Consider the following 23,505-nt stretch of genomic DNA (forward strand, 5'->3'; position numbering starts at 1 on the left):
TATTATGGCAAAGCAAGAATTTATTGGATATATTGATAGTAAGGGAGAGAAGTTGAAGAAAAAGACGCCTGGGCTCTTAAATTAGGAGAAAAGCCTTTATTGTCCTATAATTAGACCTGATTTTATCACCTAAGTCACTTGTTCCCCCGGGGCTGATTTCCCAGTCTATAAAATTATGGGTTTAGAGTAAAGGAAATGAGATTCTCGTCCATCTCATATTTCTGTTGTCCGGGAAGAGTCAGAGGTGGACTCTCAGGTGGTGTTAAAGAAATGACCAGGAGCGGGGGAATACCCCAAACAGAGCTTGTCAGCCTAATGGGCCCAGGCTTGGCCGTCGTTAGAAGAGATGCCTTCCCGGGGTGGGCAGACAGAGGTGTTCTCACTTGGGATGTCAACTTGTCAGCTGTCTTAAACATATTTCAATGTTTAACTGTCCTGATTAAAAATTAACCCTGACTTCAGCATCAAGAGTCCAGAAAATCAAATATTGAGACAAAACCAATCTATTAAACCATTTACCATAAAGTTTCAAAATCAAGCAGACAAGCTAGTTATAGGACAGGTGAGGAGGTGGTCCGTGAAAAAGCTTCAATGCCTGGGGAAAAGGGAAGCGCTCTCTCCATGAGCATCGTGGGTAAGTGTTCTTAGCAATGTCTGTCAAGATGAAATCAACCCATTGTGTTGGTAAGGTGCACTTTCTTCTCTCTGCATGTGATTTTTATTATTATTATTATTATTTTTTAAAATTAAAACAACCCTGGAAGGCAGTTGCTGGTAATGCTGGCCAAAAAGAAAGGCATTTTCTTAAACCTGCCAATTGGATATTGCAAATAATGGAGAAGGAGTAGGTGTCACCTGGGAACCAAGACCTTTGTCCAGTCACTCAAATGAAATCAAGGCTATTTTCACATAAACAAAAGAATGGATGCTAACAAAGTCCTTTATAGTTTCCAATTATGCATTAAAATTCAAAACTACAATGCTCATGATCAAACCAATAGTAAAACACACTGCTCTACATGTTAAAATTTCTTATTCTCTTTCTGCTTCTTGATATCTGTCTCTGTTACTGCCTTTCTTTGTCTTGATTTCACCCCCAAATGTGTTTCACTATGACTATTTTGTGTTTACTGTTTATTCTCTTTGAGTCCCTTTCTAGCTCTCTCTTGATTATGTCCCACTTGAAATCCTTGTTCATTGTCTTCAAACTGTTGACTGAAATAAATGCGCAGCCTAAAAGTTGAGAGTTACCTCTTATTTGGCGGGAGGACTTGAGCCGGAATGGCTCTCAGATCACTCTGTGGTACTGCTCCGAAGAGGTAGGGGAGGAGCTAGGATATATAAGAGCTTTACAACAAAGACCAGGTAGTTGAAACATTAAAAGATTACTTATTACCTAAAGAAAACCAGGCATCTCAAGTTAAAGAATTTAGTGCTCTTTTATGTATGGGAGGGAGCAAACATTCGGGCTCATTGAATTCATTCCTTTGACAAGCACCTAGCTATCTAGGGCCAGTATTCTGTCCTTTCTTATTCTGAGTCCCCTCAGAGGGCACCACTGTGAGTGGCTGCAGAGGCCGGGCTGCAGGCTTGTCTTCCCTGGGGGGTGGCGGCAGCCGCTGATGACTTGATGGCTTCAGCATTCTTTTGTTTACTGATCTGGTTTGCAGTATTTGTCATTCACACAACTAATTTTACTCCTTTACTATTCAACAATATCAACTGATAAGACAGTAAAGTATATTTTGACAATATCTATTCTTATTAATTATTAATATGTAAAATTCCCAGTGTTTTAAAAGCATTGTAGCCATTTGCCAGCCCCACCAGACACACACATACATCCTTACGCACATCTAGTTTTCACTTCTGTCTCTCAAACTTTCCCTGATTCCGCAGAGAACTGGAGTGAGTTTACATGAATTCACAAGTATTCACAGGACAATATAAACAGACAGAGGAATATTGATTTTTAAAAGAAAAAAAAACTTTTATTATAGCAAATCCCAGAACAAGTAGGCTAAAATGAAGACGAGAGGAAATAAGGTGTAGTTATCAAGGCAGTTTTTGAAATTTAAATGAAAATTTGTATCCAAGCTTCATGATAAAGACGTAGTCACTATACAAAATTTTTTGGTGAAGTTTATGCCTACTTCTTTCTTAAAAAAAGTCATTTATGCAAATTACTTTTTGTGTATGAAGGTCACACCTGCTTCTTTCTTGAGGGTCTTGAACTTACGGCAAAAGGAAATAATTTTCCTGGATTTTCATTTATGGATACTGAGTAAGTTAAACCACAAAGTCCTTGTCGATTTTCCTACAATAAATTCAATGAAAGATTTCCTGTTACCGTTTATTGTCCTGGCGTTATATTTTGAGAATAATGCTGGTTCATCTCAGCAAAATCAACTGAATATATCATTTTAATTTAGTTCCCTGTGTGGCCTTTGTGTGTTTATATGAATGTGTGTGTGTATATGGAATGGAATGGGGGAGGCAGTGAGTGTAAACAAAAATTGTGGCCCACTTTTATCCACCAAGACATAGACAATCCAGTATCGTATTTGTGTGAAAGAACAAATCACCAGAGAGTCTGGATATGTAGGTTTCAATCCTGGTTTCATCCTCAAAACTTAAAAGCCTGGAGAGAGCACAGCCATCATCTTTTCCAGGCCTTGGTTACCAAGCCCCTCACTGTTTCGTGGAGGAGTTTGGGAAACATGAAACACTGGAATGTGCCAAACTGTTCAAGATACACTCAGAGTTGTTTTTAAATTGTTTTGAGATGTGTCCTTCATTTTCATGTGATTGATTGTTGAAACTCTTTGTATTAACGTTCTCTCTAGTTTTAAAGTCAGAATAGCACTTTCCTTGAAAGATAGCAATAAGAATAAAATTAATAAGAAATAACTCGTAAAGAAATATGAATTATCTGCTAGACAGCCATACAAAGACCATACACATATCTTCTTAAACTTTAAAACTATTAAACACGGCAAGCACATGCTCCCAGCATCGTTCTGTAGATACAGCTGCAAGAGAAGTTAAGTGACTGACCTAAGGTCACTCAGCATTAAGGTAGCAATGCTAGAATTTGAATCGACGTCCTCTGACTTTTAAAATACGCTCATAAATCAGTGTGTTTCCTTTCATGACTTATCTTCAGCTTTGGAAGAGCATCATTTGGATCATCAATTAAAGGCAAAAAGTGATTAATGTCTTGTTTGAATTAGAAAAGATATTCTAAAAGTTGTGATCACTGACTGATATTTTAAGAATTGAAACACTCTACTTTCAAGAGTGTATGACTCACGTTAAAGTTGGTTGTGTTTCCTGTAGTTGTTGTGTATATTTGTAACCCCTGAAAGTTGATTACTGAGGGCAGGTAGAAGGTTTAATGCTACCCGCAAGGACCTGGTAGTCTCATAAAGGGGGAAATACAGCAGGTGCATTCATCGAAGCAAGTACAATGCAAGCAGATTGTTTTTACTGGTTTGATACTTCAAAGTGGAATGAAGGCAACTAAGTAAAAAATTTTAGGGTAGTGGGAAAGAGTAGTTGGCTAATTCAATATCTGGTATTTATTGATTCATTCACCATCAAAGAACAATTAATCATATATCTTCTCTGTTCCAAGCCCATTCAAACAATAAAACAATAAGTCAATATAGAGTAAGATGGGCAATTCAGGTGCTTATTCATCATCATCCAATTATTTAAAGGTCACTGCTCAACAGATGGCAGGAGGCTCTGAGTCCCTGAGAGAGAACCTCTGGGGTTCGCATGAGATTGGGAAAGCAGCATTGGTTTCAAATAGGATGGATTAGCTGATTTTCTTGGATTTTGTGCTCGGCATGAAATCATCTCAACTCAGCGTGCCTTCTAATCTTCTCCGGCTAAGTCACAGCATTGATACGTGTGGCATTTGGTGGAACTAAAGACCAAAATAACATCAGTTTCTTGGAATTGTGAAAACGTGCAGCCACTTGACAAAATTTGTAAGACAGTCTCTTTTTGGGAGGCTGATCCATCTCCCAACTTACTTGAAACTTCATTCATTTTTCTTCTGCTTCAGGTTTCTGGATTTTAGCCCTATTTCTCCTATTACTTGTGGCCAATGTCAAGTCTTCAACAGATGGTCTGCCGTGTGAACCTCATGGACCCCCAGGACCTCAAGGACCCAGAGGTCTTCCAGGGCCAATTGGACTTCCAGGTGAAAAAAAAACCTAACTGCTCTATTGGCCTCTCATAGATTCTCTCTGATGGCAATGTTCATGGATTCACCGAGATCTTCCAGGTGATCTGATGAGAATGCTGATCATTAAGGCAAGTCATTTCTTGGTAACAAATGACTACGCCCTCTTTTTCTCAACCCTGAAGAGTCGTAATGTTCTTCCACTAAGACAGCATCTAACTACCAAGAAATCTATATGCTAAAACAGCTCTTTGGACACATGAGAGGTGCAGTCCACATTGAGACTAGGGCAGAGCACTCACACTGGTGTCGCACGGTGTAGGTGTGAGCTGAGCTTCATACAGCGACACATCAGGCACATGGGGCAGCAGATACACGGCTTCCTGTTCTCTTGTCTTCTGCTGAGAGGTACGCTGGGCTAAGCTCACGTGGCGATCCCATCTGCTTTGAACACTTGTACCAACCTTCTGAAGCAGTGGTTTTTGAAACCTGGCTGAGCATCAGACTCATCCACAGACTTGCTAACATTTAGCTTCCTAGTCTCCATCCTCAGAGATTCCTTGAAAGGCTCACAGTGTTTACTGGCATTGAATAATTGGGGGATTCGGGTGGGATGGTGTTCCACAACTGGGTCTAAGAAACAGGCATGTTTGGATACCACTGTTCAAAATTCCCATTTAATTCTGTTATGTTATGATCCCTGGATTTGTCTGGGTAGCTGCAGAGTGATCCTTAATATTCAGCCTTATGGTAAAGAAAAAAACATGGCAGAACATGTTTGATGATCAATTCACATATTCATCGTTTAATTATTCACTTATTGAACATTTTTGAGTGCTAATTTGATGATTGCTACTGAGTATAGCATTTTGAAAGAAAATTCAGACCCTAGCTCCCAGTATGGATAAGGAAATAGTCACATAAGGGAGAGATTACAATTCTTTGTGGTAATTCTTTATAACCATGGTAACAATCAATACCAAATGTGGTACAAGGCAATAGAACTTTTCCAAATCTGGAGGAGACAGGAGAACCTTCTGGAAGCAGTGATGCTTGGGCTAGGCTCTGACCAGTGAGAAGAAAGAAGTTGGAGAGGAAGAGGGGTAGGAAGGAAGAAATAATTCACATACCATGCAAAATACAAAATCTTAAATTATATCATTCTATTTTTTTTGTTTGTTTATTTTGAAATTTAGGACTCCCAGGTGTACCGGGAGCAAGAGGGAAAACTGGGTTACCTGGAGAGGTTGAGAAGTGCCCATCTCTACCTCAGTCTGCCTTTTCTGTCAAGCTGAATGGGTCTTTCCCGGGACCCTCCCGGCCCATTGTCTTCCAGGAAGCTCTGTACAACCATCCCGGCCACTTTGACCTGGCCACGGGGGTGTTCACCTGCCACGTCCCCGGTGTGTACCACTTTGGCTTTGACATTGCTTTGTCTCAGAACGTTGTCAAGGTGGGTCTCCTACGGAATGCCACCCAGATCAGAGACAAACAGGCAGAGGCCAAGGACGGCCATGAGTATGTTTCAGGAAGTTCCATCCTGCAGCTGGAGAAAGGGGACAGGGTCTGGCTGGAGTCAATGCTAGACAAAGAAGAATCTGGAAAAGGAATGATTCAAACCGTGTTTTATGGGTTTTTGATCAATGGAAATTAAAATGGCTTTGGGTTAGCTGCATAGTTCCCTCCCTCAAGTAACTCTGAATTTAAGAAAAGAAGCTTTCTACTCCTCTCATGCCAAGTATTTCCTCTAGAATTGTTAAAAGATGAACAGCTCACAAAATCAGTAATGGCCAAGTTGAACAAAATGAATGTATTACCAATCACTGAAATCAATAAAGACTCATGGTTCATCAACATTTCAACGATTTCTTTTTTGTGATTTCCCAAAATTCAAGGTCCTGAGTGGCAAAAATGTAGGAAAAAAAAAAAAAGATTGAGATAGGAAGCTGCCCAGCCAGATTTCTATTGAATACACCAGAAAAAGCCCCGTTCTGTTCTTTTCTTAAGCCTGTTTTTTTTTTTGTTTTTTATCTCTTCCAGGGGACAAAAACCTTGCTCAAAGTCTCAAATCTATTTTTGGAATTAAGGATATAAATATAGAAGTAAATATCTCTAGCAGAGATAGCAAGTTGGTTTAAAAGACCAAATGAAAATGCTTCCCATCGGATGATTTCCCAAAGGCATACATAACTGGGTGGGTGACGTGGCAATAGAGGCAGAGGGCCAAAGACAGAGGTGAGGGAATTTCTGTGGCTTCATAATTTTCAGGTCATTAATTTCCTTCAGGCTGTTAGTTCCTTACTCAATAATCCCTTCTTCCAGCTAATTTCTATTCTAGCTAAATTTGTTTGCATTGCCTCAATAAGCCCGATTACAAAAATGTAATTTGACGAGATTCTATTCCATTCACGGTGACCGTAGAAAACGCCATCTTTTCTGGTGAGATGTTAAGTTCATGATATTTGCTGGAGTCGCGTTTAAAATGGAAACAATTCAACTGGCTTGCGTCTTTGGCCTCTGGCCTCTGCCCTTTGCTTTCTCCATTTCTCTATAAAGAATGAAGATGCGGTTCTTCCAGACGCAACAACCATCTTGCAGGCATTAAACCAAAGCCACATAATATAGCAGGATAAAAGTAATCAAGCTCTTTGTACATTGTGATGAGGATCTAAGCCAACCTTACACTACTGATGACTAGACTTTAAAAAATATTGGTGGGTTTTGCTTTTTTATTATTGAAGTATAAACTTCAATATATATACTTCATGTATACTTTTCTACAGCTGAACTTTAGTAAAGTGCAAAACTCTCAGGTACACAGCTTAATTAATTTTGTACACATACAAACATGGATACATCCAGATGACTGTATAGAGCATTTCTATCGTCCCAGAAGTCTCCTTGGTGCTCTTCTGGTCCACAACTACATCTGCAGCACTGAATCCATTATTCTGACTTTTAGCATCATCAACTATCTTGGCCTATTCTTGGACCTTATATGAGTGATATCATCCAGCATAAATCTTTTGTGTCTGGTGTTTTTTCACACATCATACTGTCTGTGAACTCTATCCACACTGTGGTAACAGTAGTGTAGTATTTCATTGTATAGAAATGTATAGTGTTTCATTGTATGAATACACCACCATTTACTTATTTACTCTTCTGCTGATGGATATTTGAGTGGCTTTGTGATTGACCTTTTCACGCAAAACAATGAATTCAAAATCCACCTAATAAAGAGAAAACCCACAGGCCCCAAATGGTATCACTTGTGCTAAAGCCCATGGCACCAAACCTAGATTTAGTACCTAACCTAACTGCACTTTTGACCTTCCCCAGAAATGTAATCTTAATCAACCATTTGGGGATTTGCTGGTCAGCACCAATGAGGTAGTCTGTCCCGTGGTGCCACCTCCATCTTCCAAAGGAAGAAGAGGCAGTTTGCTTGATGAAATCTTCACCATTTCCTTCCCCCCAAAAGACATCCTGGCCCCAAATAACCCTCTCCATTCTTCTGCTAATGGCTTCTTTGCCCCACCCTCCTTTCTACAAAAGCCTTCCATTTTGTACCATTTCTTGGAGCATCTTCTAGTTGCTAGATGGGATGCCATGTGATTCAGGAATCACCTACTAAAGCCAATTAGATCTTCAGATCTACCTGATGGAATTTTGTGTTTAACAGATTGAAGCTGCTGTGTGTATCAATAATTTTTTTTCTTTTCTGTTGCTCACAAGTATTTCATTATATGACATACCAGAGTTTGTTACCCATTCATTCACTCATTGAAGGCCATTTGGTTTGTTCCCAGTTTGGGGCTATAACAAATAAAACTGTCAGGAACTTTTATGCACAGATCTTTGCAAGAACATAGATTTTCATTTCTCTAGGATGAATACCCAGGAGTGGGATTATTGATTGGTTTTTAGCATTCATCTCCCATACGTCTTATTAGACTTTTGCATAAGTATTTCATTTTTTCACAGCCATAATATGTGGTATTGTGGTTTTCATTTCTTTTTTTTTGAACATTTTTTTTATTGAGTAATAGTCATTTTACAATGTTGTGTCAGTGTTTTTCATTTCTATTTCCAATGGTTCACTTCTAGTATACAAAAATATGACTGATGTGTGTGTGAGTGTGTGTGTGTGCTGACCTTGTGTTCTGCAACCTTGCCTAACTCACTGGTTAGCTCTAGAAGTTTCTTTTGTAGAGTCCTTGAAATTTTAACATAGACAATCATGTCATCTACAAATAGGGACAGATTTTTTCCCCATTCTGCGTGCCTTTTATTTCCTTTAATTGCTTTTTTGCATTGGGTAGGACTATGCTGAATAAGAGTGAGAGTAGACATCCTTACTTATTTTTGCTCTTAGGAAAATAGAATTTAGTCTTTGATGGTTAAGTACGATGCTAGCTATGGACTTTTTGTTGATAATCTTTATCAGATTGAGGAAATTCAATTTTATTCTCGATTTGATGATAATTTTATCACGAATGGAAGTTGATTTTTGCTGAATGTTTTTATGCATCTGTTTAGATGACCCTGAGGATTTTCTTCTTTAAACTGTTAATATTGTTGAGGTCTGCAGACTGCAACAGCCTTGTGTTCCTCACTAAACCCTACTTGGTTGTGGTGTGTTATTCTGTTTATATATTGTTGGATTTCTTTTGCTAAAATTGTATTGAGGATATTTGCATCTATGTTCAGGAAGGATATGACTTTGTAGTTTTCTCTCTTCATATTATCTTTGTCTGATTTTGGTATCAGGACAAGGCTGGTCTTAAAAAATGAGTTATGAATTGTCCTCTTTTTTTATTTTCTGGAGGAGAATTTTTAAGATTGTGTTTATTTCTTCTTCAAATGTTTGGTGAAATTTGTTAGTGAAATCATCTTGGTCTCGAGATTTTTTTTCAGAAGATTTGATAATAACTTTAATTCATTTAACAGTCTTACAGGTATTTATGCATCCCTAACTCTGCCAATTCATGTCAGTCCAGGCCAGCTGAGGGATCTTTCCCATCCTGGTAGTCTCCCTACTCATGCAAAACCTATATATTTTCTTCTGTGGCTATGCTTTCTCTAGGGTCTGTCATCTTCCTCACTTCTCTATGTAATTCTCCATCACTCTTCTTTCCTTAAAGAAATGAGCCAGTCCTTTTTTTGTTGGGTTAAATGAGCAAGACTTATCCCTAGAAATGGGTAAGACTTGGTCTTATATGTAGGTATACATGTGAGACACATAATTAATAAACACTAGACCTCAGTAAATGTTACAGAGGAGGGATAAATAATTGAACAAGTAAGCTCAGAATCCCAAGTAATTCAATAACCGTAGTGAAGTCAATAAGACGATCTGTGGGTTGGATAGCTTTCAAGTATACAAAACTGAGAAATTAGCTTATTTCTGGCCCCATTTATCTTTTTAAAGTGATACTATTTTAGTCATCCTACCTATCAACCCATGGGAGCTTTGCAAAATGTAAATATGGTCATACTATCCCCTGCTTAAAAATCCTTTACTGGTTTCCAATTTTCTTTAGGATGAAGACCAGTCCTTTTGCTTGGCTTACAATGCTGTGCAAGGCCTGTCTCCTCCATCCTTCTCCATTTACATCTCAGTCTTTCCTGTATTTACAGCTCTAACTAAACAGCCTTTCAGTCCACAAATATATGATGCTTGTAGCCAAAGAGGGCCCCTGTACCTCCTATTAACTAGAGTCTACTTCTCCCCTACTTGTCTGTACTTTCAAACCACCCTCAACAATGTTGACTAGTGAGAATGCTCATAGAATAGCTTCCTTAGGAAAGATGATTGAGCCGACTTGTGCAAATCCTCATTTGTTGGACTGTTAAAACATTATGATACTCTCCTTTTAATTTTCATCACATTTTTAATTTCATAATCATACGAAGAGAAAATCTGGCAGTCAGAGAAAATAGCACATTACTTTTAAAGGGAAAAAAATAAAGGTTGCTGATTTATCCAAGGAAATTATGAAATGTAGGAGACAATAGAATTATACCTTTGCAGCCATGAAAGAAAATGATGACCAGCCTGGATTTGTACATCCAGTGAAAATGTTCTTGAAAAATCATGGTGAAGAAGGAAACTCAGATTTACCTGAAGAAATAAAGAGCATCAGAAATAGTAAATTTGTGGAACCATGTAAGATATGTTGCTCATTTACTGACTTTAAAAAATAATTATTGCAAACAAGAAAAATAATTATGTATTGTGAAAGTTTAAAGGTATGAAAACAAACATATGACAGAAATATCACAAAGAATGAAAAGGGGTAAATGATAATATACTGCTTTAAAGTTTTTATCTATTAAGAGATGAGGTATAATATTTGTAATTATACTGTGATAAGTTGAAAATATATAGTCTAAATGTTAGAAAAAGCATACTAAAACAATAAAATCAAAGGTAAAGATAATGAACCAGTAGTGGAGATAAGTTTAGATCCTTAAAAAAAAATTCTTAATTATTCAAAAAAAAAGACAGTTAAAGAAAAAAAGGAACAAATAACAAACAGAGCCTCTGTTTGAACATCAACTTGTACTTTACTCTGGTGAAAACCAGCTGAGGTCATTGGCCAATGACCTCAGATAAGCCAAAAAATTAAATATTAAAGAAAACTGATTTATTAGAATATCTTCCCTGTACCTTTGAAAGGCAAACAAGTGGAAAAGGAACAGAACAGCTGAAGACATACTCATTACAGCAGTTTCCACCTGTACATCAGGATGCCTAGGGAAGGAGGACGGTCTCTCTCCATGGGAATTGTCGGTAAGTGTAACCAGTACTGACAGGTAAGGAACCGGACCCCCTCTGCTGGTACAGAGATCTACCCAAAGTTCAGTCTCCTGTGATCACCTGCAGTTCTTTTTATTATCATAACAATTCCGAGACACGATTTTCCCATAACACTGGACAAAATGATAGATTCATTTCAGCCTTTCCAGTCTGATACGGCAAACAGAAAGGAGCGGAAGTGGAAGTTTTATGTGAGCTAAAGCTTATGTCATCCAGATGTAAGTAGGTCTGCTGTATGTAAATGAGTACAGGGGAATTATGACTTCAATAAAGCCGAAGGGCAGATGATGCAAAATTTTTACATATTTGACTATGGACTGTTAATGTGTTTTCTATGTCCATGCTCTGATACATAACCTAATGCTAATCCGCTGATCCTTACAATCTAGCATGTCGGCGCTTGCAGGGTCTCTGGGCTTTTCTTTGCACGCATCTCGGATTCTGCCACGCATTTCCTCTCTCTGCCCATCTGAGAGCTGCTGTCATTCTTCCTGTGTCACTTTCTCCTGTTTTGATCCCATTTTCAGTCCCTTCTGCCTCCAGCTTTCCCCTGTAATCTTCTTCTTGTCTCCTGAAAATGATCTAACTTCTTTCACTATTTAACTAATTATAATACGGAATTAAATTCTAATTTCTACAGTATTCAGTTTGAGTTTCTAGTCTTTATACTACAAAAGCAAAAAGATCTGGACATTTTCCATTCACATATCTATTTGTGATCTGCTACACTGTCCCGTCCTCCCTCTTGAATTTTTTTAAAACCACTTTCGTGAGGTATGATTCACATGCAAAAGACTACGTATTTAATGTATTCAACCTGATGAGTTTGGACATAAGTATACACCTGCAAAGATGGGGGAGGACACGCTGAACTTCTTTTTTTATGGATTAATTGAGGCACTTTATGTGCAATCACAAAATAAATCAGAAAAAAGGGGGTGGGAAGGGATAAAATGGGAGTTCGAGATTTGCAGATACTAACTACTATATATTAAATAAACAACAAGTTTCTACTGTATAGCACAGGGAACTATATTCAGTATCTTTTAGTAATCTGTCATGAAAAAGAATATGAAAATGGAAAAAAAATGAGAGAGTTTTATGGTATGCAAACTGTATCTCCATAAAGAGTTTTTGTAATAAATATGTTGTTACCAGTTAAAAGGTTAGCACTTAGACGACTATACTTAACAAAAGTTGTTTCATCGATGTTTCGTTGATGAGATGGATGGCAGTCTTCTGGGATAATTTCCTCTAGTGTTTACCCATAAGAGAGGCACCCGTCTTCATAGACTGTCTTCTCATGTCATGGAGTATTTCCCAAGATGAGTGATCTCTGAACTAGTTTTTAAGAATGAAAAGAAGTTTTCCATGCAGATACAAGCAGTGAGTAGTAAATGAAACTTCCAATTGGCTTGTTTTTGAGGCAACACTGTGCTTAATTGTAGGGGCTACAAGTGCCCAACCATCATAGGGATGATACCACTGGGAGCATTTACTTAAAGAGACCGAAGCTTTGGCCCTGATTGTACCCCATCAAGGAGCAAGATGGGGGCGAGGGGAAAGCACTGATATGACTAAGCTCATACTTAGCTCTTGTGAGAATTTGCTTCCCCAAACAGTGCTGGGAACATAATCCTTCAAGAGAAGCAGCACCAACTTTCAACTTCTGTGAACTTTTATCCATTGATCCCCTGCTCTAGGTGTCGGGATTTTAGCTTTGTCTGTTGTATCAGCCGTGGCCGAAGTCAACTCTCCAGAAATTCAAGGGCCCTGTGATTCTCAAGGATATCCCGGACCTCCAGGGCCCCCCGGCCCCGTGGGGCCACCTGGCCCACGAGGTGAGAAAACATTTTTTTCCACATTGCATTGGTCATTTCTTTCTCTCTGATTGAAATATCCATAAACCCAGTGGAAATTACCCAGGTGTTTCCCACAGTAATGACTGAGACAACGATTTTCTGGAGGAAAATTACTGCAGACTTCCACTTCCAAGCACAGCTAAGCACCTAGGATCTTAAAACAGGAGATGAGGTTTTTACCCCAGAAAAACTTCAGGGATGAGTCCTGAAGACACCCCTTGTAAACCTAAATGATGGTTTAGATAGCATTTAGATTGGTGCACTCTTTAAAGTGGCAGTTACTCTATGCTAACCCATAATTAATACAGGTACTGGTGAGTTTCCTGCAAATTCAAGGGCCAAATGGTATTGGAGACAACCATTGAGAATCCGGTGTTAGGAGATTTCCCCTCAATTCTGAGCACTAGCTCTGCCATCTCAACCTTGCTGGAAACTATCCCAATTCGATCCTGCATCAGGAATTCCTAGCTTGATTGTGCATCACAATTATCTGTGGACGTTGTTTAATATGCAGGTTCCTGGATTCACCCCCCTGAAATTCTAATTCAGAAGGTCACTGCACTATTAGCCAAGGTACTGTATTATTCACAGTCTGCCCTGCAGACACTAGTGCACAGTCCAGCTCAGGAAACATCACTCTAACATCCCCTTTTATCTCTGGAATGATCCAATTCCTAGATTTCCCTGTGCCAGTGTTTCCCGAGAGTCATCCTTAATTGGTGTTTGTGATAACAAAAAACATATGATCTACCTATGAAATCAACAGGAAGGGCAATTCAAGTGACTATCCAATCACTGCTTCAAAGAATATTCTGACTCTACCAACTCTACACTGGACACTGTGATGGTGCGTTAGAAACAAAATTAAGCAGGTCATTGGCTCATAGTCTAATTAAGGAAGCAAAATAGGTACTTGATGGGGGAGATTACTATCCAGCGTGGCAAATGCTATGATCAAAGTAGATGCTGGATTCTGCTATGGTGATGGCAGAGATGAGAGAAAGACTTCCTGGGAAGAGTGATACTTAAGATGATCCTTGAAGGGTGAGTGAGACTGGGAGGAGGAGTAGTGTGGAAAGAAACATATGGGCTGTGAAATGCATGAACTTCAAAACTCCTCCAACCTCCTTCTGTTTACTTTGGTGTTAAGGGTTTTCAGGCTTTCCAGGACCAGTAGGGCTAACCGGGATTCCAGGAAACACTGAGGAGTGTCTATCCCCCGCCAAACCTGCCTTTGCAGTGAAGCGGAGTGATCCCCTCCCAGCCCCCTCCCAGCCCACTGTCTTCAAGGAAGCCCTGCATAACGACCAGGAGCACTTCAACCTCACCACGGGCGTGTTCACCTGCAGCGTCCCTGGCGTGTACCACTTTGGCTTTGACATCGAGCTGTTCCAGCATGCCCTGAAGTTAGGGCTCATGAAGAATGGCACCCAAGTCCTCGAGAAGGAAGCCAGGGCCGAGGATAATTATAGGCATGTTTCCGGAAATGTCATCTTGCAGCTGACCGTGGGAGACAGAGTCTGGCTGGAATCCGAGCAAGACACAGCAGAGACTGAGAAAGGATTGATTCAAAGCGTGTTCTTCGGGTATTTGCTCTAGTGAAATTACACTGGCTAAGGGATAACGGCACACTTAAATCCCTCAAGTGATCCTAAATTCTACAGAATACTTCCCTTTCCCCTTAGATATTTTTAAGTGAGACCATTGGATGAATACCATTAAGAACGCCCCGTTCACCAATGTGAATGTAACCCAAAGAACAGTTAAAATTTATAATCCATTAACTGGTCAACAATTTCTTATTGAAAGTCCATCGCATTTCGTGTACTCTGCTATATCCTAGAAACTTCGGGGAAGGGGTATGTCAGGAAATAGTTACTGGTCGGAAGCTGCCTACTACTTGGAGGTGGGGGAAACAGGAAAGCCATTATTCCTTTCCTTGATTATGGCTGAACATTTTTCACCAGAGGAGGTGAAGAAAAGGTCTTGATCATAGCTCCCAATAAACAGATATTTACAGTGTGACATGGAGAGGAGCAAGAGGAAATAAAACTATACGTATTAAATACATACTTTTTCCAACCACTTCACTCTCAATAAATAGTTTCACCTGGCGTGTCTTAATTTACTTGGTACTCTATAATATCCAGAAACACTTCGAGGGAGGCATATCATTTTGCCAGTATTTTTGACTTATTTCTGAAAAATTTCAATGAAGATTGGAGAGGATGTATTTTGTTTTTTCAAAAGTTTCAGCTGTTTCTGAATATGAAATCTTTCCTCATGGTAAAGAGCATAAGCAAGGCACTTTATCCTTCCAAACCTCTTTCAAGATACATGTTCCCATTCAATTTTCCACCATCTTTATCACTATATAGGGATGAAAGGACATGAGAAATGCAAAACTGACTCTTGCTATTTTTGACTATTCTGTGTGTGTGTGTGTGTGTGTGTGTGTGTGTGTCCAAGGGTGAGGGTAAAAATAACATTTCCCATCAATGGGAAAGAAACACATCTCTACTACTAATTTCCTTTTGCTGACAATGGTGGGAGAGAGAAGAAGGAGAGAGTAAAACATTGTGACATCTGCTATTCAGAACTAACGATCTTTTGGTTAAAAACTGACAGGGTTCTAGAGTATGGAAATGTTGATCAGGCCACACAGCGCTGTGGAAATTTACTTTCAATGTAATAGAAAGTACACACATCATTTGTCTAGCAAGAAATACAGACACACATGATTTTAGCGATGCGGGCAGCTGTCTGCCGCCCTGTTCCCTGGAGCGGCTGCCCAAAGCCCTTTTGTCCCATTTGGATGAAGTTCTGGTGAACCAAGGGGTCAAAATTCAGAGGAGGTTTGTCCCTAGTCACCAGCCTACCCTCTACTGTTAGACCTGTTGCCAGAAAATAGTCCAGTTATACCCTCAACTTTCTAGCACTCACATTTATACCATATGTAGTTATTTATCTGTATTAGAGTTAGCGGTACCACTTTACAGTTTTTGATTTAAATAACAGACACAAAATAACTGATTAATTACGACAATCGTAGGCAAACGCATATAATCCTAAAACACACACAATGGCCAATCATTACATAGCTCGTTTACTGAACTGGCTTTTGGAAAATTGACTTTTGGTGAATTAGCCTAATATTTTTTCACCTGGCTAACCGGTTATGAGGTCGCCTCTCTCTGCCGTCTTGATAAGAGGGTGAGCTTGCCTTGCACGTGCCTTCAGTGCTTGAGTAAAACATTATCAGGAGGGAAATCTTATTACTTATATACATCACCATTCCATATTTGAAGGACAGATTGTATCTTTTTCTATTACACGTGGAAACTTTGCCAAGGGCTAGAAACCATTCTCTTAACCACTTCAAAGTATTACAGATAAAAGAAGTTGGGGAGAATATTTGGCAAAACTGTAAGGAAGTTGCTCCAAAGCACGTAAGAAGGGAACTGATGCAGAACAGTAAGAGCTGCATTGCTCCAAGTCTCTCCTCAACGCTTAAATCTCAGTAATCCTGGCGCCCAAGGGGAAGAGAAGATGCAGCCATTCCCCAATGCAGGGGCTGCGTTGTCTCCACCCCGATGTTAATTTCTCCCCAGGATGAATATCAGTGGGAGTATCTGTTACATTTTAAGGAAAATTCTACCATTAATCTATTGTGGTATGGTCTGTCCCCAAAAGTCTCAAGAAGCTGTTCACAGTACCTGTGTTAACCTATTTTCAGATCCATACTGGGAATGTCGTAAACGTTTGATTCTTCCTTTCCAGTTTTATGTGCCTTACTTTTTTTCCTGCTTACCCCACGACTGACATCTCCGGTGTGATACTGTTGCCGAATCCCGGTCTCTGTGCCCTGGTGCCAAATTGAAATCTGGAGACAAGAGTTTTGTGTGAAGCAGAAAAGAAGAGCTTTACTTCTTTGCCAGGCAAAGTGGGTCACAGCAGGCTAGCGTCTCAAGACTGTGAGCCCGATCTGGGGTGGGGTAGTAGCAAGAAACAGAGCTTCTGATAAACATCTGTGAACATGCAGGGGCTGCATTCTTTCCTCCTTGACACGATTGTATTGACATCAAGAAAACCTGGTGATGGGGCCACCTGGTTCTGTGGTTATCAGACCATGACCTCCGCCTCCAGTGGGCCTTGGTCTGGTGTTTGTCTTCTGCACCTGGAGTTAACAAGTCATATCTCTAGACATTTCTGTGCCTGGAACAAAACATGCTGGAACAAAGAGGGATGGGGAGGGCGCTAAAGAAACATGTGCAATTTAGAGTCAGGCTAGCAGGTGCTACAGCATGAGCGAAGACATTTTTGGTGACTAGTATCTGGATACTTCAGAGAGGAGCTACGGCAGAGGATATGGGGGAGGGGTCTGCCCCGGGAAGGCCCCCCAAAGCCCAGGGGGCTCAGTTACAGTACTGAGTAGTGGTGATTGTGGGCATATTATTCTGGTCCTCCATATGAAAGCTTACTTTTCCAGGGTGAAATGTTCTACATGTAATATTTCAGTAGTCACTATCAGATTAAGAAAATTCTATTCTTTATTTCCTAACAGATTAAAAATTATTAGTAAGTTCCAGTTTTTATCAAATGCTTTTATTGTCCTTTTAAATGACTATGTAATTGTCTCATTTAATTTGTAAATATGATAAAGGATTCCTCCAGCCAGTAATGTGGGTTTAGGGATAAGCAGAAAGTATGATCTTGGTAGCTATGAGAAGAGTGATTCTTTTAATTGATTTTTTTTTAAACTGAAGTATAGTCAATTACAATGTGTCAACTTCTGATGTACAGCATAATCTCCCAGACATGCATATATATATAATATATTCATTTTCATATTTTTTCATTAAAGGTTATTACAAGATACTGAATATAGTTCCCTGTGCTATACAGAAGAAAAATTTTTTAAATCTATTTTTGAGAAGAGTGATTTTTAAGTGTATAGAATCTATTTACCAAAATTCCAAAGGAGGTAAAGTTATGGATGGTTAACAACTGGATTTTTGTCAATGGCATGCAAGCAAAAATTCTGTGACCCATCTCTTGGCCTTGCCCATTCAAAACATTTCACATGCGACTCTCTGTGATCTTTCCCCTTTGGCTATCTTGGTACAGAAATAACTGAGAGCTTGTAAGTTACATGTCAAAGATAGCAGAGGCAAGAGAGGGAAGAACCCGAACCCCAGAATCACTGTTTAGGAGAGGTTCAACCTCCAGCCAAAAATATCAATATTGGAACTTTAATGAGTGAGAAGTAAACTTCTATTGAGTTAAGTAAGCCCTTTTCACCTGTTTCATTAGTTAGTGTTACCTTAAATCATGCAATATTTCCCCAAGTTTTTGTAGCTTTGGAAGGAGGGTTCATTCTTTCATTATCGTAAGTGGAATAATGGTAATGTGTTTCACTTCAACCCCCTTTCACTGTAAAAAGGACTTGACAGAATATGCAGCGTGAAGGATAGAAGAGGAAAGAGCTGGAGGGATGAGGAAGGGCTCATGGTGGAAGCTGTCAGTTAGATGGAGAAGTAGCTTGGGTAAAGGGAGACCATGTGTGTGCTTCTCTTAGAGAAAAGGGTTTCCATCCAATAGTAGGGTCTGGGGACAAGGAGACAGAGTGGCCTGGGTAATTATTAGAAGAGTGGTTTTTAAGTGAAACACATTTGACTTCTGAAACAGACTTCTAAAGCCCAGTTCCTCTGTGACCAAATCTACCTGTTCCCTCCTATAATTGTAGAACCTATTTACCAAAATTCCAAAATGCTAAGGAAAAGTCCAAGAGGTCAAGATGTGGTGCATGCTTATTTGTTTGCTTGCTTGCTTGCTTTAGACAGCAGAGTCATAAGGGGTTTGTCTTTGCTATATGGAGGCTAGGAAACCAGAGAAATAGATGGTGAGTGTGGCTTGCTCAGGCTCCTCAGTTTCCACTGCAGCTTCTAGCCACACCATTTCACCCACGCTCAGTGGAAGGGACAGCATGCCTGAGAGATTCCTGTACTCTTTGGTGGAGACCTGATGCTTTTCTAAGACAGGGTTCTTGTTCCTCATCAGCCAAACGGTCACCTTGCAGTGACGGAGCTCTACATCAAAGAGGAAAAGGTAATTTCCTGGCACCCTGCATGTGAAGACCCCCGTGTCCTTGTTTAAGTCTCTCTGAGCGTTGTACAGGACCTCTGTGAAGGTGACAGGCTTCGATGGTGAAGGTAGCTTGCCACTGAGCTTCACAGTGAAGGCTGACTTTCTGTCGCATGGGCATTTTACACTTTGTCCTCGAAGTCCTGGAAGTCCTGGGAAACCTGGGGCCCCTTGGGAAAATGGAGACAAGCCAGTAAGAAGTTCATAGCATCCAATAAAAAGGTGATACCTCAGTTGATCTGTGAAACCACCACTTTTTTTATTATAACATCGTGGTTAAGAGAGTGATCTTTGCTGTACGATTAAATGCTTACAAGTCACATCTCTGAAATTGGCTGGCTATGTGAACTTGCTAAAGTCAATTCAATTTTCGGGGCTGTATTTCTTCATCTGAAAATAATATTATTGACTTCTCATACAGCTATTGTGAAGTCTTAATGAGACTGCATTTAAACTATTTACTATAGTGGCCAAACAAACATTAAACCTTACAGAAAAACCTTTATGTCATGATCTCATTTATATGCTGAATCTAAAAAAGTCGAACACATAGAAGCAGAGAGTAGAATGGTGGTTGCCAGAGACTAAGGGTAGGGGGAAGGGGGAGATGTTGGTCAAAGGATACAATGTTTCAATTATGCAGGATGAGTATGCTCTGGAGAGCTAATGGACAGCATGGTGACTATAGTTGACCAGATCCATTGAAAATTTCTGATTCTTGCTACACCAGATAGTGAGAATGCACGTTATTCTACTTCTAGCTCCTCTCTTCATCCTGCCATTGCTTTCTTTCTTTCTCTTTTCTTTACTCAAATACATACAGAGGAGGGAAATGGGGAGATGCTGACCAAATGGGACAAAGCATCAGTTATGCAGGGTGAACGACTTTAGGAGATCTAATGGACAGCGTGGTGACTATAGCCAACAACACTGTATTGTATACTTGGAATTTACTAAGAGAGTAGATCTTAAATGTTCTCATCCCCCGCCACGCACACAATGGTAACTATCTGAGGTGACAGATATGTTAACTAGTTGATTATGGTAATCATTTCACAAGGTATACATGTACCAAAACATCACCTTAAATATATACAATTTTTATTTGTCAGTTAAAGAAATCAACTGTTAAGAAAACATACATTAGCTATTATTAATTCTGTTGGGCCCCGGTTGTTTGGTAGGATTCTGTACTTCCTGGGATACTTTTGGGAAATGAAACAGTACAGGGTGAACAATGTGATTTCTGATCCTATATGGATGTCAGTGATCCTATATATTATCTCAACCTGATTTGGGTGGGACTGATTCTTGTTAATGACTCTAATCTTACCAAGGATGATAAATAAAAGGGCCTGAGTGTCTAAGTCTGGGGACCAGAAAATCTTTAGATTACCAAATCTAATCCTTGTAGGTAATGACCAATAATAATGGCCCCACAAGATACTATTCACGATTGTGAGCTTTCCTGAGAGTCCCCTCTTGGTCTAGTCTCATTAAGCTGCAAGGGAGTCCTGGTAACCAGGACAGAATCTAGGAAGAATCTTGCTGCATGCTCAGGTGCTCACTGGGCACCATCCTTTTCATAATAACTAGGTTTTGGGCTCTAAATGCCCAGTGAAATCCAGTTCTTCTGCTGGTGCGTGATGCCCTGCTGAATTTATAACCCCTTTTTTCATTACTGTTTATCAGACAGTCTGATTCATGATGCTGACTCTACTTAGCCCCTGCTCCCACCATGACTAACCCATGTGGGTCACAGTCCCCTGGTACTGGAACTGGGCCATTCTCCCTTGTCCCCTGTGATTTGGGCTCTGGCCTCCCTGCCTTGGGACCCAAACCTACAGCTGATTATTTTCTACACATTCTTTTCATCTTCAATGCCTCCTGAGCCTATGAGGATTATGGCTTCCCCGCCAAGAATACAAAATAAGAGGGAAGAAATACACATCTCACCTATGGGACCAGGAGGCCCTCTCAGACCTGGAGGTCCCGGATATCCTGGTGCCCCGGGAGGTCCAGCACATCCTCCTTTCTCAAAGACAGCAGTTGCCACTAAGATGATGTTGACCAATATCCCGATACCTTGATTAAAGAAACAAAGAGAGGTTTTTTCCCTCCATTTTGTTTTGTTTTGTTTTTATATGAGGACAGGATAGGTAGAGTTGCAACCGGGTCCATAAAGTGCATCATCTCTAGAATTAGACACATGGACTCAAATGTCACCCTGACCCTTACTAGTAAACTGAGCATGTGACCCTCTGAACTTTAGTTAGAATTTGTTAACTCCCCTTCATTATCATATAATATATAGTAATAATTACTCAATTAAATGTGATTCTGAATCCTGGACCTTCAACCTTTGTTTTCATCCATCTTTGAACTGATAGCACATAGTGAGCACTTAATAACATTTGTTGAGTCACTAAACAGTTCCTTTTTGCTGGAGCATACTATATATTGAGTGCTTATCATGGAAAAAACATTGTGCTAGAAATACCATACGATCAAGTTTTCATGACACGACCAGTGTTTTTGCCGTAAGCGTCCTTGCCATGGACATCTTTGCCGCAAACATTTTGCCAGATAACTAATTGGCTGCAAGGCAATTTTGCCATAAAAGACGAAATAACTGGTTGACAGTTTGATTTCATTCCTCCACTGATGCAGCAATCCCATTTTTGTATTACATAAATCTTAGCCCTTAAAATGGTCCATACAGAGACACGTAGGCATGGCAGTCTTAAAACAGTGGATGATAACGACTAGGTACATCGACTTGATAGAAAATATGGTGATAAAACTTCCTGGAAGTGTGGAATAAGAGCGTGTAAAGCCAGACTGCATACTATACTAGAAAATGACAGCGTATCAGCTTGCAAGTCCCTGGGTGATCTGAAGGCAGAGTTGAACCCACATTTCCCATAGAACTTTGGAACGTTCATCAACGTTCCATGTGACATGTGACAATATGCCAAGAACAACCCATGTACTGGCTTTCACAACACAACACAAAGCTCAGTCACAAATATGCATCCTAGTATTTGGAAACTGATACCTCTCTTAACGAAGGAGAAAATTTTAGCAAAAAAAGAAAAAATGTGATGCCGAAAGAAGAAACAAATTAACAAGCAAAAAAAAAAAAGTGCAAAATACTATGAAAGACTTTTAAGACAAGTGCTTAGGTACAACTTACAGAGTAAAATCAGTTATTTGCACAGTATTGCCATGAATCTACACAGCATTGTTAATGTATTCAAATATTTTGTATGTCACAATAAAGCCTCTTTCAATTTTGTTATTCATTTCTTGTGTTTCATTATGTCCTTTTTAATGACCCTCTTTTATTTTTCATTATTTTATCTTTTACAGCAAAATGGCCTTTTGGCCAATTAGTTATGGAGCAACCATGTTTGCAGAGGAAATACTTGTGGTCCAGTTGTCTATGGCAAAGTAGCTTATTGAGAAAGTGCCTAGAACCACTCATTATACCCCTGCAAGGTAAGGTGCCTATTTCATTTGACAGATTTCGTAGCTTGGGATTCAAAGAGGCGGTTCTTATTCCTAACCAGATTGCTAGTTAGGTACAGCTGGTGACAAGATTCTACCTCTAGGCACTTTCAGTTAAGAATCAGCGTTCTTACCCATAAGTGATTCTAACTAGGTAATTAATTAGGTAGCCTCCTTGCCCTGTTGTTTCTCCAAACCCTCTGCCCTTGGCTTTGACTTTTCCAGCCAAGGCTTGCAGCACAGCAACCCACAAGAAGCACCTTGAGTTAGATGGCATCCCCTCTCTGTGTTTACCCTCTTCACCCAGAGCAATAATGTCAGAAAACCCATCTTTGGCACTCAGATATCCATACCCCTATTAATAAAATGATACCCTTCTTCCACTCTCCTGCAAATACTTGAACGAGGAGATCAGCCCCTCCCACAACCTGCGTCCGTCTCCTACCAGCCATTCTCGGGACAAAGTCTTTCCCTTGGGGTGGGCTTCTCTCAGATTTCTTTCTGAAATGCCTCGCTCTGTGTCTGAGGCTTGGGCCCCTGTCACCCAAGGCCTTCGCTAAACGGTATAAAGTTGCTTCTTCAAATATTTACCCCTGGTGCAATCTGGGACAACAACAAAATTAATATTTAATGGCAAGGTGATTCAGGTCACCCGCTCTTTGTGAATCTGGATCTCAGCCTGGGGAGGGTTCTCAACTACAAGTCCTGTCATTTTCAGGTGTCCTTTCCAGCAGGTCTACCATGGGAGCAGCTGTCAACACATATGAGGCCAAAATAAGGGGTCCATTTCTCCTCTTGCTCTGACTTCTTTTTTTTAAAAGAAATACAGTTGTTTTTTGGGTTTTTTTTGCACTTTTTTGGTTTGCTTTGGGGGACGGAGTTAGGTTTGCTTAGTTGCTTATTCATTTCTTGATGGAGGTCCTGGGGATTGAACCCAGGACCTCACGCATGCTAAACATGGGCTCTAC

General features: G+C 39.9%; 3 protein-coding genes across 3 annotated transcripts; 2 read left to right on the forward strand and 1 right to left on the reverse strand.

Annotated features, from left to right (window-relative positions):
* Window positions 1–591: 591 nt before the first annotated feature.
* On the forward strand, window positions 592–5,849 carry LOC102546080 (protein HP-25 homolog 1-like). The gene is made up of 3 exons (XM_006207161.4): window positions 592–634; window positions 4,076–4,213; window positions 5,392–5,849. Exons 1-3 carry the CDS (start codon window positions 592–594, stop codon window positions 5,847–5,849), a joined length of 639 nt encoding a protein of 212 aa, XP_006207223.2.
* Window positions 5,850–10,951: 5,102 nt separating this feature from the next.
* LOC102524800 (protein HP-25 homolog 2-like) lies at window positions 10,952–14,482 on the forward strand. Its single transcript, XM_072973940.1, has 3 exons — window positions 10,952–10,994; window positions 12,725–12,862; window positions 14,043–14,482. Exons 1-3 carry the CDS (start codon window positions 10,952–10,954, stop codon window positions 14,480–14,482), a joined length of 621 nt encoding a protein of 206 aa, XP_072830041.1.
* Window positions 14,483–18,751: 4,269 nt separating this feature from the next.
* On the reverse strand, window positions 18,752–22,989 carry LOC102525044 (protein HP-20 homolog). The gene is made up of 3 exons (XM_006207163.4): window positions 22,983–22,989; window positions 20,984–21,112; window positions 18,752–19,197 (listed from the first exon to the last, which is right to left on the reverse strand). Exons 1-3 carry the CDS (start codon window positions 22,987–22,989, stop codon window positions 18,752–18,754), a joined length of 582 nt encoding a protein of 193 aa, XP_006207225.1.
* Between the last annotated feature and the right edge of the window lie 516 nt (window positions 22,990–23,505).

The sequence above is a fragment of the Vicugna pacos genome, chromosome 12, assembly GCF_048564905.1.
Source record: "Vicugna pacos chromosome 12, VicPac4, whole genome shotgun sequence".
NCBI classification, from domain to species: domain Eukaryota; kingdom Metazoa; phylum Chordata; class Mammalia; order Artiodactyla; family Camelidae; genus Vicugna; species Vicugna pacos.